At 37.3% G+C, this 15677-nt stretch overlaps 1 protein-coding gene across 3 annotated transcripts in view; it reads right to left on the bottom strand.

Annotated features, from left to right (window-relative positions):
- The window catches only part of LOC149080907 (rho GTPase-activating protein 39-like), a 59065-nt gene that overhangs the window by 30665 nt on the left and 12723 nt on the right, over positions 1–15677 (bottom strand). The window contains exon 1 of one of the 3 annotated variants that reach the window (XM_089237589.1): positions 551–630. The exons of the other annotated variants lie outside the window; for them this stretch is intronic. Coding sequence (XP_089093715.1) covers positions 551–561 — 11 coding nt within the window. The 5' untranslated portion in view covers positions 562–630. Of the gene's footprint in view, positions 1–550; positions 631–15677 lie in introns of those variants that run through there. 3 annotated transcript variants of the gene reach the window in all.

Below are 15677 nucleotides of genomic sequence, written 5' to 3'. Positions count from 1 at the left end.
TGATAAAATTTGTAGGCAAATGTATCTGGATACAAGGGACAGTCATTTACGACAGGACTTGACAAATCAAAAAAATATATATTTAGTCACCAGCTAAATTTCTTAGGAGAGCCAAGCATGGGTTTTGCTCAAGGAAAAACAATCCTAGATAATGTTTTTCCTACTTTTCCAGGACTTCATAACCCCCCCCCCCCCATTCCCATTTTAAAAAGACATACTGTAACGAAATCAGAAAATTTTGTGCCATCCTTGGACTCTTATTCAGCAATCACATTTGGAATATTTTTAGCGCCAATACCGATTTTCTAGTCACCATGGCAACCTGGTGCCTGGGATTTGTCCAGCCCTAATTTAGGACACCTATTGCAAGCAAGGTATGAATTTCTCAACGCACATGAGCACATTTAAACTTACTCTAACAATTTTTTTCCGGTGGATAAATTTTTAAATTGAACACACTGTATGCAATAAAAACAAAGCAGTTACGGATAAGGGGAAAAAACCCTTTCAATTTGACTTAGAAAAAAATTTTCCAACGAATATTTCTCACCTCATGATCATGAAATTATAAGCTCCAAAAGAGAGCCGCTCTTTCTTTGGACTGCCTAGGAAAACATCAGTATGGAATAGAAGATAATTATTTTTTAACCCCCTTGCCAAAGTCTACCAAACAACCTCGACAGCATCTATCACCCAGATGACATCTATGGCTTTTCCTCTTGGTTCCTCATTAGCCTTGATGGCCGAGAGCGGTTAAAAGACCACAGAGAAGGGGGGTAGAGGAAAACCAATAATCTTTACCTCATTACCTAGAGCGTTGTTGAAGATGCCGTGAGAAGAAGAAAAAAAAAATTGAGACGATCTTGTTTCTCTAGAGCAGGTTACGAGCAGAGAAGGGAGAATTAAAAAGAGTAATGAGATAACTGGGGCGCAACAGGAAGAATCGTTTCAAAACTGGCAAATGAAAAAAAAAGAAAAAAAAAAAGGAAGCGATTGAGAGCGAGGATGGTTATGATATGTAGCTCAAGCTCGGAATCTAATAAATGCTGGACGGGGATCGAATTCAAGTTCGTAGGAAGGGCGGTGGTTGGTGGTAGCTGATCTTACAAATTAGGCCACTGACTAAAAAAAAACCCTCTCAGTCATAGATTTCATTATTATAAACATGTAACAAAAATAACGTGAGAAAAATGAAAAAAAAAAAAAAAAAGTTCGGCTACGCATCAAACACAATAAGACCTCTCTAAGAGGGCCAATCTTTCTGAGGAAACCAGCCTTATTGAGGTAACCCTACACAAGAGTCAGTCAGACATACCACTGAATTAAAAAAATATTTTGAAAATATTCCGTTCATCTCCAGACCAAACTGATAAACAGAGAGGGCGTACATCAGCTTGCTTCTCCGTGAAATCAGATTTCTGTAAAATATCCCTGCATAGTGTTAAGATCAACGCGCACGCACTATGACAAACCGCAAAAAGTAAACATCATATGGAGGATATTCCATCATTGATCGTATTTCACCAAATCGTAAACTAGAGAGAACCCTGGTTGCATGAAATGATTGTTATTAGAGTGCGATGTTTCCGCGATGAGAATAATCGAGATGTGTGGAATAACTGTTTAACTTGAAGTTGCGCGATGAGACAATATTTGTTCAATATTATTTTAGTGTTGAAATTTTTCGCTAACTCGAAGGTATGAGATGAATAACCAAAATAGTATTTACCCCGTGGCATCTATGTATGCAAATGTTTTGCCGCACATCTAATAACGTCACGAACACCATTTCGCTTCCTGGTATGTGCAGCATTGAAATGTTGGTTTAAAATCACAACTGCGTGTAAGTTTTTCAAAGATGTCGGGGAGAAAATTTAAACAGGAGGCTCCCACTCAAAAAATTAGAAAGAGTAGGACGGGACAGGGTACCTCCCCAGACAGCATAATCACAGAGCTTAATAAAAAAAATCCCTGGGGAAATTTTTTTTTTTGAAAATTTTTATTATCACTCTCCCCCCCCCCCCATAGCACTATTTCAGTATCAGGTAAGACTGACTCAAGCCAAAGCAAAATGACAGAAATGACTTGGTTACAGAAATAATTTTTGGCCAAAATAAGGTATTTAGCAACCACAGATAATTCTTTTGTCTCTCCTCATAATATGTATTATTCTTTTTTTGGAGTCTTCCAAAGTGCATAGTCTGTCAACATTCTTCCACAATGCACACAGCAAATTATGAAGCCGTGTAAGTTTTTTTAAAAATGATGCTCTTTCGAGACCACTTCCAAAAGCACAGTGCAAAATGTGTAAATTACAAGGTCCAATATAAATACGTCAAGGTGGATCACTAGCTCTTTACTGAGCATTGTAAATATCGTTTATGCCTCTGCATGCCTTAAAAATAAAGACAACTGGATGTTATTGAGTACCATCAGTCACAAAATAGGCCTATGTACTGTTGTTTCACATATACACAAAATTTGCACTATAATTTTGAATGATGAACATCAGTTACTAATGAATGACGAACATCAGTTACTATGTCCAAGACCATGAAGCGGTAAATACAAAATTAATTTTTTTGCAACCAAGCAGACGTTTTTAAAGACTACTCTATGAACCTCTTGTTGAACCCTCACACTAAGCAAATGAAAAATTAATAAACCACCAAATGGTTCACATACACCCCCCCCCCCAAAATCTTTAAAAACGATACAATTTCTGCTTTCGCAGAAGTATTAATCGCAATCCACTACATTTGTATTATTACGCAGCATCACATCGATGATTAAATAAAATCAATTATACGAATTCCGTTAATAGGTTTTGGTGAAAAAAAGTAGGACAAAAACTAGAAAGTAGGCCAAAAGTAGGTTATTTTACCAAAAAGTAGGAAAAGTAAGACGAGTGGGAGCCCTGTTTAAAGTTTTGTTTTTAAAAGAAAATACATATATATCGATGCAATTAAAAGAAATCCAAATCTGAAGGGGGGAAAAAAAAGTTTGGTTGCTGAAAAGTACGGCATCCCTCCGAATACGCTTATCAATTTAAGATCAGGCACCGTATAATCCGCACGTGAAAATTTCATTCATCAATAATGAAATCAAGAATGAAAGGGGTTGTTTGTCCCATTCTCGTGAAAAAAGTCAAATTTTCTACTCACATCTATAACTCTTAAATTATTTTCACTAGTTTTAAAAATATCTATTTATATTTCAACCTGTCAGAAAAAAAAATCTGTATATAATTCTCACTATATAAAAATAAATTTTTTATTCAACATATAATCCACACATTATACGCAGGAAAATACGGTATCTCATGATCTACCAGAGATGCCTGTAACTATTTAGAATCTCTCTCTCTCTCTCGCTTACCGAAAGGTGCAGCGGGTGAAAGAAATTATGGAATCCCTGGGCTTAGGCATATTTAATACATCCATGGCGCTATTTCGGCATGTGCGACTGCATAAGACAGAATATTTTCGGATTTTAAGCCCTTTATAACTTGGACCTTCTAAAAGTTTGGTAACGCTTTTGTAGGGGGAGGGGGGCGTAAGAGACATTAAATATTAGTTTGAAAACGCATCCAAGTTGAACTTGATTTGATCCCTGACCCACTGAATAAAAGTGGGTTGCATAAAGAAATCGGCTGACAAACGGCAAACATTTCGATTACTTTCAAGGGATATAGACACGGCTATTTTAGATAGAGCACGTATTATAATTCATGAGCCGCAAACTCGAAATTTTCACACACTTTACATAGTTGACAATATCATTCGTAACTTCAAGAAGAACTGCATTCCATGCCCTAAAACAAAAGAGATCGTATCATTTCAATACTGGAAAATAGTGGAGCGCAGTCATCAAGCAAAGGATTAGCAGAGAGAGGAGCAACCAGCATCGCAGTTATATAAAAGTTCAGTAAATTTCTCTGGGCCCGTTTTCGCTGTACGGACCATTAAACCCTAGTATATACATGTACGATATGATAATAATAACAATAATAATAAATAACCCGGCACGAGACTCACGCAGCAGTCACGGTTCGCAAAGTTTTCCCCGAGACCTCGAGCCAAAGGCTGTAGCAGCAACGTGGGGCCATACATTGCCAACACACGACCGATCCAATGAATAGTTTTGAACAGCAAACGCACAAACTTACCATAAATAGAGCCCTGAAAAACGGTTTCTGAAAGCACAGGACTGACAGTTTTTCTCCACCAGGAGTAGCACCCAACTCCCTTAGCTACAACTATTTCTTTCCCCTGCTCGTTAATAGTTCACTAGCTGAACGCTCCCCCGCACGTCCTCTTGAATAATAATAATAAAGGAAACAAGAAGAGATAGAAATCACTTTTCGGATATATGCTGCCGGATCGATGCGATGACATATTTACAGTTCGGGTCATTAACACTATTGCAACAGCATGACCTCTCCCTCGCAGTGATCAGCGGCTTATCATCCGCACAAGACGCCAATGAATGTGATGATCTGGTTGGTTCCGACGGCTGATGACAGAGGAAACATTCGAGGACCTTTCAACAATGTAACTTATTGGTGGCTTCTGTATTTGGCCTCCACCCTACCCGACATCCTCGAAATCGATGCTCGTCTTAGCTCTTCTCCCACTATAGCTCCCGACTGACTCAAAATAAAGACCAGCTGCAGCTTATGAGAGATACCGCCAAGAAAAGAGAAAGAAAGAAATTCGACTTGTTTATCTTGAAAATTTCAACACCCTGTAAACATGAGCTCAATAACCAAGATCTTCTAATTGACACGATCTTCTTGAGATGGAATCTTAAAATTATAACGGCCAAATATTTCGACCATTCACTCTCCAATTAAATGTTTCCGCAAAATGGTAAAAAAAAATCACAGTGTGTGAAGCACCAATTACCCCCCCCCCCGTTTCAAAAAATTTACTCAATACAGGTATCTATCTATCACGTTATAACACGATTTTGAAAAGTTGATTCCAAAAATTCCAACTTGTAAAATTTGTCCAGTAGTTTGATTTTAGTCCTGAAAATGGGCTTGCGAATTTGAGGTATGACAATTAAAATGACAAAATCCGTTGGATATGTAGATGAGATAAATATGGAACAAACGCTCAAATCCACAGATCTCACTAATGAGCATATTTTGGTAACGCATCGACAACGCCATCAGAATTTTAATCGAAGAGAACGATTCTAATGAATCTGGAATTGTCATATTTGCGGGGGATATTCAGAATTCTCCAGCTTTGCTCCTAAAGTGTTCATAAAGAGAGGAAGAATACCGCTTTGTCAGCTGAATCTCGACTGACTGTTTTCATTAAAAAAGTTAATCTATCATACAGGAAAGAAAACATCCCCCCCCCACTCTAGAATCAATCAGAAGTAGTGAAGACAGGAGTAAATAGTATTCAATTTATTTTATTCATAGAGATTAAATTGATAAGACTTATTTTATTAGTTTGAATAATTAATTAAAAAAATTATTTTTCTGTGAAGTTCAGTTAATTTTTTTCCTATACTTCTAATCTGAAGAAATCCCCTATCCTTATCTTTTCTTGGCTTCTCCGGCTGCCTTGGCTCATCCATAACCTTATCTGGCCCATGTAAAAAAAAATGTAACTCACTTTACGCAATCATTTTGTGCAACCAATTAATCGCATAAAGCGGGGAACGCCTGTATATTACTTTAACAGTTTAACTGCACAACAAAAATACTGTCCAACATCTATAGCTGGAAATAACCCAACAGTTCCTGATAAAATCTGAAATATTGATCAGTTTAGTGGTGGATGCTTATTTTGAACGGTGAAAAAGTCCTTGATATTTTTCATTTCATTTTGAGATTACATTGTGGATAGTCGAGAGGATATCCTTCACAAGTGAGGGAGGGTCTCCTCGCGAAGTGTGTTTGAAAAGCATAAGAATTCTACTGTAAAATTGAAATAGATTAAGGAAGAAAATCAGCAAAAAAACGACGAAATTTAGCTACGATAGTGACATCAGCGCAAAATAACAATTAGGAGGAAACGGGCGGAGTAGTGCGTGTGTGTGTGTGGCCGCCTTTAGTCTCAAAAGAGATTTTACAAGCTGACTTCAGTTAGCGGTTGAAAATCAACCACTGATGATGTTAACCCAACTGCTAGCGTTGGGGAAAATATTGAAAAGAAAACGAACACGTACCGATGACGACTACGAAAAAATCTCATCAACTACTTCCCTCTTCTTACTTCGCTTCTCTCTCTCTCACACACTACTTGATTTTAAAATCAGCCTATAGTTTTCATTCTGATCGTGCCTCAAGATGGACATTGTGTACAGCGCTCCTCTGCGTCTGGGATGACTTGGGCTGAGCATATACTGGGACGAAGAGGTACGCGGTACAAGAATTGGGACTAGGAATGGAGGAAGAGATGTCCGTACATAGTAAAGGAGGAAGATAGAGAAAATGACGGGGGGGGGGGGGTTCTGAAATATAAGGGTGTGGTTATGATGATCCCTCCGCAGAAATCCTTCTTTTTTAAGAGGGAAAAAAAGGGGGAGAAAGCGGACCAATCAGCAGATAGCAAAAATCAGAAAATCGAGGCGAAACAAACTTGTTTGTTCAAGTCGCGCACCTCATTGAGCTTCCTTTCTCTCTCCTTTGCACTCGCTCCTCGAGTATGTGCGGCGTAGAACAAGGCAATACAACAGTTTTTTCGTCGCTAATTTCTATTATAAGTTCTCGATACAATGTGCGAGGCCTTAGGGGCGGTAGTTCACAAACTTTAAGTCACAGAGATGTTCAACCAGCATTTATGAGCAGTACACATTGTGTCTTGTAAGTGTTAGCACAGCACGAGCTTTATCATCAACTGTCCGTCGTAGAGGTACGATTTCAATTTAAAAAATGCTCAACACGCCTTCAAAAATTACCCTGTACCAGTTTTGAGAGTGAAAATACAGTGTGTAACAAAATAAAAAAAAATCTAAATTTTTATACTGTCCTCATGCGCTTTAACTTCTAATTAAAAAGTTGTTGTCCTGTCTCTCCTGATACCACAAAGAAAAATTCCACGTTTTCAAGTGCAATATTCACGAATATATTCGAATTCGAAAAATGGAGGAAATTTGGGAAAGAACAGCGTTAAATCGGATAAAACGTGTTTTTCCGCGTTTACCGCTTTATTTCCCATCCGTTTTCCGAATATCTCAGTGAATATTGCACTTAGAAACATTGATTTTTTTTTTTTTTTGGGCATCAGGAGAAACAGGGCAACAACTTTCTAGTTGGAGGTTAGAGCACCGTATAAAAATTTAGGTTCTTTTTATTTTGTTACACACTGTATTTCCACTCTCAAAACTGGTACAGGGTAATTTTTGAAAACGCCTGGTGAGCATCTTTTAAATTGGAATCGTACCTACGGACGGTTGATAAGATAAAGACCACTTACAGGGCACCCTATATAGCCTAAATCATTCATGTTCAATCCGTGGCTGCCGAAGCCAAACATAAATCTATATGAATGTTGTAGACCTGACATTAATAAAAATATGAATATTTAAACTGGCGACAAATCGACAATTCCGGATTTTCTACGAGTCCAAATCTGACGGGATGTGTGGGTGTCATTTCATTGAGAAAACTGTGATCTAATCAGTTTTTTCCACCCGTGGAAGCGTGCTCATTTTCATTTACTACCATTGCATGAATGAAAAATTTATAGTGCTGCGGAATTTTAATTTAGTAAATCAATTTTCTTATTTCTTATGATAGGCAAATTACAAAAAAACATTTTAGATTTTATGGGGGGGGGGGGGAGAGCGGCTCTAAATTGCATTTGCTACACGAGGGACCGGGCGGGGGGTCAGCGGAGAATTGACCTTTACTACAGTGGTCCGTGGTGCATTGAATTTCACTACGGGGGGGGGGGGGGGGTCCGCGATATCAAAAAGGTTGGGAAACAGTGATCTAATAACTACCTACCACCTCGACCAGTTCGCGTGGTTTAATGCATGCATATTTTCGGGTGACACCACTTTTCTTTACCTTCTGTAAAATAACTAAAATTTAATAAAAATTTGGAATGAAAAAAATAAGTTAAATTATTATTATAAGCCTCTGTTCATTCATGGCCTTGAGCCCAGACCTCTTTACCCCGCAGATTACGACACCGCTGATCCTTTTAAAAATCATTTGAAATTTTCTCATTATGGCATTTAAATTGAACATTTCAACCATCGAATTCCACTGCGGCCCTTGAATAGTTGGAAAATTATTTGAGAGGCCCACGACCGATTGCAAAGCCATTGAAGTATCAAGCAATCTGCAAAAGATTGGGCAGCTTCAACCTGAATAAACCACTAAAGTGTCCCCTCCCCCCTTTTTTTTTTCCACGGAGCACAATGTGGGAAATAATGTTTAAGAGAATCAAAACCTTATTTAAAAAAGGTTGTTTGTTAAAAAAAATTGTTTAATCAAACAAAAACGGGTATTAGCACAAAAACTGCAAAATCATACAGCCTTAAAAAGACTTATCCAAATTGTTTTCCACCGACTCCTAGACCCCAAATACATTGGGTACCTACTCTTTTTCAGCTCATTGGTGATGGGCGAGACAATTTCGATTCGTGTAATTTCACATGGCAGGAAAATCATAAGGACGAAAAATTGGAATTTCTTCAGCTAACGACCAGACAGTGTGAAAAAATTTTCAATAAACTCTACTGTTCAGAATCTCAGGTTACACCACTGTCGGCGACGCTATTATTTATATGTACAGAAGTTCCTCCGTATTCCAGCACAACAACTATTGATCCGTCACCCGGAAAGACATGAAATTTCATGTTCGGTTCAAGGTGATATGGAAAGTGGGGATGTGGGGGGGGGGGGGGGGGGAGAAGGGTAACCATACTTCAATATCTTTTCTCACAAAATCAGAAATAGCTCTCATGGCCCTGCGGGAAGAAAAGGGGGTCGCACTCAAAAGGAAGAGGAATATCGATGTTCGACAAAAGCGAATGAAAGATTTCGAGAGCGCTTTGAGAGATTTCGAACAGAGATCGATTTTGTTGTTATTATTATCATTCTCCTTAGAGCATTTCAAAAGAGCAGAAATTGTCGACCATATGTTTAAACACATTCCTCAATAGTCCCCCCGCCCCCGGTGTCTATCTATATAAATCTAATAATTCTCCTTCCCCCCCCCCTTTTCATTTTTTGCAAGGTCAACAAACATTCAAAGTCAAACTCGGTTATAACGACATTCAAGAGACCACGAAATCGTATGATCATAACACCGAAAATGATGGTTTCAAGGCCAATGTGTGAAATATGCGTGATGAAATGCTTCACGAAGTAGTTATTTCCCCCCCCCCCCCCACCTATGTGAATAGCGCAGAGATAAATAAACAAAGCTTTCACTCTATAGGTGAAGACTTTGCCGAACGCATTTCCAAAATCTCTATTCGATGACAAAAACGAGCATTTTTCGACCTTGATTTAGGCCCCTTTCACACGGAGCGGATGCGGATGCGGGTCCGCATACCCTTTCACACGAGCACTGAAGATGCGGGTGTTTCGCCCGCATCTTTAGGTTGAAATTCGTGCATAAAAACTATTTTTTCGCAATTTTTGTAACTGTTTTTCTCCTTCACCCCTGATTCAGTGCCCATATGCAGCCTAGAGGTATTCTTTGGTGGTTTAGTCTAGAGCCACATAGAATATGGGAATAAAGATGTCTTCATTCCGATCCTCACAAGTAGTCGATGGGAGAAAATGTCTTCAAATATTTTCAAAAGATTTTGAAAACAAATCTGTCTTTCCGGAAAAATATGAAAGAAAAATTCCAAAAACATCCAATGTTCGAAAAATCCAATCCAAAAACATCAAAAACTAATATGTTCCTAAAAAAAAAATTCAGGAGATATCAAAGAATTTGCAAGTAGAAAAAAAGGGGAGGGGTGGGGACGTTCAAAATGTCTGTGCTTAGAAATATTCACATCACAATTCTGTCTTAGGCCGGGATTACAGTATAAAAGTTTTATAAAAGTTAGTTTATAAAACTTGAAAAATGCAACTGATAGGCCGATCAGTTAAGTTCGCTCGAATGTAACAGATGTGTTTATTGATTACATTTTTCAAGTTTTATAGTGTAATATCAGCATTAGGCCGGGATTACACTATAAAAGTTTTGTAAAAGCTCTTTGATAAAACGTGAAAAATTCAACCAATATTATCTTATTGGTTGAATTTTTTGAATGCAAAATGTGTGTGCGTGTGTGTGCACCGGTTGCATTTTCTGGAATGCAACCGATGCGCCTATTGGTTGAATTTTTCAACTTTCATAAAAGTTCTTTTATAAAACTTTATAGTATAATCCCGGCCGGATTACACTATAAAAATTTTATAACAATTATTTAAAAAAAAGCAACTAATAAATTTATCGGTTGCATTAGAGCAAATGCAACCGATAAATTTATTAGTTGCTTTTTTCAAGTTTTATAAAATAACTTTCATAAACCTTTTATAGTGAAATCCCATCCTTAGATTAGTCACTTCTGAAATATAAAATTTCATTTTTTAAGTTTATAGACTGAATATCGTGTAAAATAAACTTGTAGGTATGGGGGGAACCACCAAAAATATTCAAGTCTTCAAACGACTTAATCCGGCCCTGAGTGAACACCGTACGTGGATAACGTTGTTTAATAAAAGTATTTTTTTTAAAGTTTAAAAAAATTAACAGATTAAAAATTTAAAAAAATAACAAATATTTAAAATAATATTTCAGATATTTTTAAATAATTTTAAAAATTTAAAAAGAAAAAAATTAAAATTTTTAAATTAAATTTGAAAGTTATTAAAGTATGTAGTCAATTAAATATTCGTAATGAACAGAACGGCTTATCATTTTTGTTCCGTCAGTGGCCCTTGTTGGCAGGTTTTATTGTATAAAATTGTAAAGTATGGACAAAAGGCAGTTAAAGTTGCTATATCTCAATCTCAGAACGAAACAAAGGGATAGACGTATGTAGGTACATTATATTAATGAGCAGGGACCATCATATGGTGTTTTATGATGGTCATTTTATCATTATGGCAAATAATTAAAAAAAAATCCGTGAAAAATCACCTTCAAAAAGTACCCAAAGATGCGGACGAATTCGCTCCGCATCCGCATCGTCTGAATAGCTCCGAATAAACCTATTGTCAAAACTTCTATGTGCGGATGCGGAGCCCGCACTTAGGTTTTGACACATGCGGACGACGTCCGGACCCGCATGAACATTTCCTAGGTGCGGAGATTTTTCGGCTCGTCTGAAAGGCGCAGTATATTCCAATTGTTAAAACTTCTTCCGGACCCGCATCCACGAGCACGCGAATTTCAACCTAAAGATGCGGGCGAAACACCCGCATCTTTAGGTTGAAATTCGTGCATAAAAACTATTTTTTCGCAATTTTTGTAATTATTTTTCTCCTTCACCCCTGATTCAGTGGCCATAGGCAGCCTAGAGGCATTCTTTGGTGGTTTAGTCTAGAGCCACATAGAATATGGGAATAAAGATGTCTTAATTCCGATCCTCACAAGTAGTGGATGGGAGAAAATGTCTTCAAATATTTTCAAAACATTTTGAAAAAAAAAATCCGTCTTTCCGGAAAAATATGAAAGAAAAATTCCAAAAACATCCAATGTTCGAAAAATCCAATCCAAAAACATCCAAAACATTCGATGTTCCTAAAAACAAAATTCAGGAGATATCAAAGAATTTGCAAGTAGAAAAAAAGGGGAGGGGTGGAGACGTTCAAAATGTCTGTGCTTAGAAATATTCACATTGCAATTCTGTCTTAGGCCAGGATTACACTATAAAAGTTTTATAAAAGTTCGTTTACAAAACTTGAAAAATGCAACCGATAGGCCGATCAGTTAAGTTCGCTCGAATGTAACAAATGTGTTTATTGGTTACATTTTTCAAGTTTTATAGTGTAATACCAGCCTTAGGCCGGGATTACACTATAAAAGTTTTGTAAAAGCTCTTTGATAAAACGTGAAAAATTCAACCAATATTATCTTATTGGTTGAATTTTTTTAATACAAAATGTGTGTGTGTGTGTGTGTGCACCGGTTGCATTTTCTTGAATGCAACCGATGCGCCTATTGGTTGAATTTTTCAACTTTCATAAAAGTTCTTTTATAAAACTTTATAGTATAATCCCGGCCGGATTGCACTATAAAAATTTTATAACAATTATTTAAAAAAAAGCAACTAATAAATTTATCGGTTGCATTAGAGCAAATGCAACCGATAAATTTATTAGTTGCTTTTTTCAAGTTTTATAAAATAACTTTCATAAACCTTTTATAGTGAAATCCCATCCTTAGATTAGTCATTTCTGAAATATAAAATTTCATTTTTTAAGTTTATAGACTGAATATCGAGTAAAATAAACTTGTAGGTATCGGGGGAACCACCAAAAATATTCAAGTGCTAGGGTCTTCAAACGTCTTAATCCGGCCCTGAGTGAACACCGTACGTGGATAACATTGTTTAATAAAAGAATTTTTTTTTTAAGTTTGAAAAAATTAAAAGATTAAAAATTTAAAAAAATAATAAATATTTAAAAAAATAACAAATATTTAAAATAATATTTCAAATATTTATAATTTTTTAAATAATTTTAAAAATTTAAAAAGAAAAAAATTAATATTTTTAAATTAAATTTAAAAGTTATTAAAGTATTTAGTCAATTAAATATTCGTAATGAACAGAACGGCTTATAATTTTGGTCCCGTCAGTGGCCGTTGTTGACAGGTTTTATTGTATAAAATTGTGAAATATGGACAAAAGGCAGTTAAAGTTTCTATATCTCAATCTCAGAAGGAAACGAAGGGATACACGTATGTAGGTACATTATATTAATGAGCAGGGACCATCATATGGTGTTTTTAAGGGTATTTATGGCAAATAATTAAAAAAATTCCGTGAAAAATCACCTTCAAAAAGTAGCCAAAGATGCGGACGAATTCGCTCCGCATCCGCATCGTCTGAATAGCTCCGAATAAACCTATTGTCAAAACTTCTATGTGCGGATGCGGAGCCCGCGCTTAGGTTTTGACACATGCGGACGACGTCCGGACCCGCATGAACATTTCCTAGGTGCGGAGATTTTTCGGCTCGTCTGAAAGGCGCAGTATATTCCAATTGTTAAAACTTCTTCCGGACCCGCATCCGCGTCCGCTCCGTGTGAAAGGGGCCTAGAAGCGATAACACACGTTCCAAATTCAAGCCTGGTAAGTTTAGGATCCTGATCCATGAAGCTGCAGTTTACTATGGATACTAAAAAAAGAAATAACTTATAAAACTCGGAATTCATGACCTACAGAAACTCCGTTACACAATCTTACTGTACCAGATGAATGAAAGCTGAATATTGATCGACAATCATGCAACGAATATACCTCTAATACCTCCTCCAACCAACTACACACTAGAGATATCTACAACTCAATCAGCAATACCATATTTATTATCCCTAGTGTGGTATTTCTCCAACGCATTTCTATTCTAATAATAATTAGTGACCACATTTCACTAGAAGGAAAACCGGACGTGTGACCAATTCTCACCAAACATCGCTAATATCACAAATAAGTCTCATTTACGACAACCGGTACGATCCCATTACATTCTATGGGGAATGGGCCTTTAGCAGCGGGACGTCTAGTCCGGGGCCGGAACTGGGGGGGGGGGGACAAAGAGAGCAAATATGTTGGCAGAAAATTTTAGGAAAGAACAAAAATAGAATTTTGCAGTGTTTGGAGCGGCAAATGTCATCGCCCCCCCCCCACAGAAATATCCTAGTTAGTGCCCTGGTCTCTCTAGTCACCCAGGTATTCATCAATAGGACAGACACTGATGAACGAAGTATGGCCCGTGAGCCAGGTGCGGACCACCAAGGGGTTTCATCCGGCCCGCCAAAGGTGTTCCGGTAGAAAATAATAAGCACACACAACACAATGTATACCTTGGCTGATCATATTTCCCTCATAAAAAAATACGAAAAATTAAAAAATCGGAATCCATAAGTGATATACTTATCATCAACAAATTATCAAAAAAATCGTCAAGCGAAAGTAAAGTTGTTAATTATAGCTTAAAAAATTAAAATACAAGCAAAGTTGCCACAAATACTGTGGGCTAAAAACTTCAATTTTCTTCTTCTTTCTGCTGCATGTATGAGGTTCTGAAAGCTTTTGCAGCAATTTTAAAATGCATTTTCCATCAAACTTATTCCATCGCACGTCCCTTTCCACCACATGACAGCACCAATGTTTTCTGCAGAGAGTTCCTATTATATTCGTCTTTCCAAAAAGTATCATTGTTCTGATTACTTGGGTAATTTTAAAAGAACTCCCTCTCGAGGCATACCTTCCGCAGTTGCCAAATGGTGAATAAATTCTGATCCCCGCTCATCTTTGCTTAACCCTTTATCTAGTGATGGTACTTTGAAGTACCTGGTTAGCTAATTTGTTATGTACGAACATGCCAAGGATCCAGGGTTTTTCTCATCATTCGCCTTTATCGTCGCTTTTTTCTTTACTCCATTCAATTTCAAGCTATTGTGAAATAATTAGTCTGAATAGCCATTTTGAACATTTAAAGTTCACCAATGGCGGGAAAAGTAGGGAGATTCTACAAGACGCAATGAGTGAAAATTTATAATTCACCAAACAAAACGTATATGTTTATATGACTATATTATTATGATAATTACAACTAAGTCATGAAAAAGAAGTCTTAATTGCTAAAGTTCAAGTGAGCCTCATTGCAAATAAGAGAGAAAACAGGAAATTCTATAAAAAAAAAAGTACCCTTACGCCCGCTAACGGCTCGAAATAGAGCCAGTCACGGGCTTTAAACATCTGATTCTGGTCTATAAAAAAGTTGGGAAGTTAAAAATTACGGAAATGTCCCGTAAAATACAGATCATGCGGTCACTCAATACGTACAAGTTTCTGGCCCCTGGACTGAAAAGTCTGCGCACTCCTGGGAAAGGTCATAAACATAAAATACACACTTCATTATTCAATATAATCCGCCCATAATAAAAGCATGGGCGGAGATACGGGGGGGGGGGCATTGCCCCGCCAGCGTCAAAGGTGGAGTTGACTGATCTAATGCATATATGTATATACGAATTGGCATCATCATCTTGCCCCCCCCCCCCCAGACTTCCAAGTCTATCTCCACCTATGAATAAAAGGTGGCAAATATTTCATGAATGTGTCAAGCTGAATTTTTCGAGACTATCTTAGAAAAAATGCCGTAAAAAATCGAAGTTCCTTCCAGGCCCGTCATTTCAACTTTTTCCGGAGGGAGGCAAACATATACTCAATATGTTTATATATATACAGGGTGCATAGCAAAAAGAGGGTATGGCATTTTACTAGCGAATCGTTGATCCTAGAGGTATACGTCCAATTAGAAACTGTTTCCAAATAACGTGTAGTACCCAGATAGGTCATTCATGTTCAAAGGGTTATCTTATAAATGTGAAAGTATGTATCTATGCATGGCCCCCACAAGGACGGAGCTGACAGGGCTCCCCGGGACAATTCTCATAACTTTTTGCTTTTTCACGCTATACATGAACTATAGAAGGGCCCGTGAGAAGTGTGACCAGGGGGCCA

The sequence above is a fragment of the Pholcus phalangioides genome, unplaced genomic scaffold (assembly GCF_987345545.1).
Source record: "Pholcus phalangioides strain wild (caught in Gottingen) unplaced genomic scaffold, Ppha-v1.0 ptg000010l_1, whole genome shotgun sequence".
Lineage (NCBI taxonomy): Eukaryota > Metazoa > Arthropoda > Arachnida > Araneae > Pholcidae > Pholcus > Pholcus phalangioides.
Note: the sequence above shows the minus strand (reverse complement) of the source record. Positions and strands in the feature narration are given on the sequence as shown.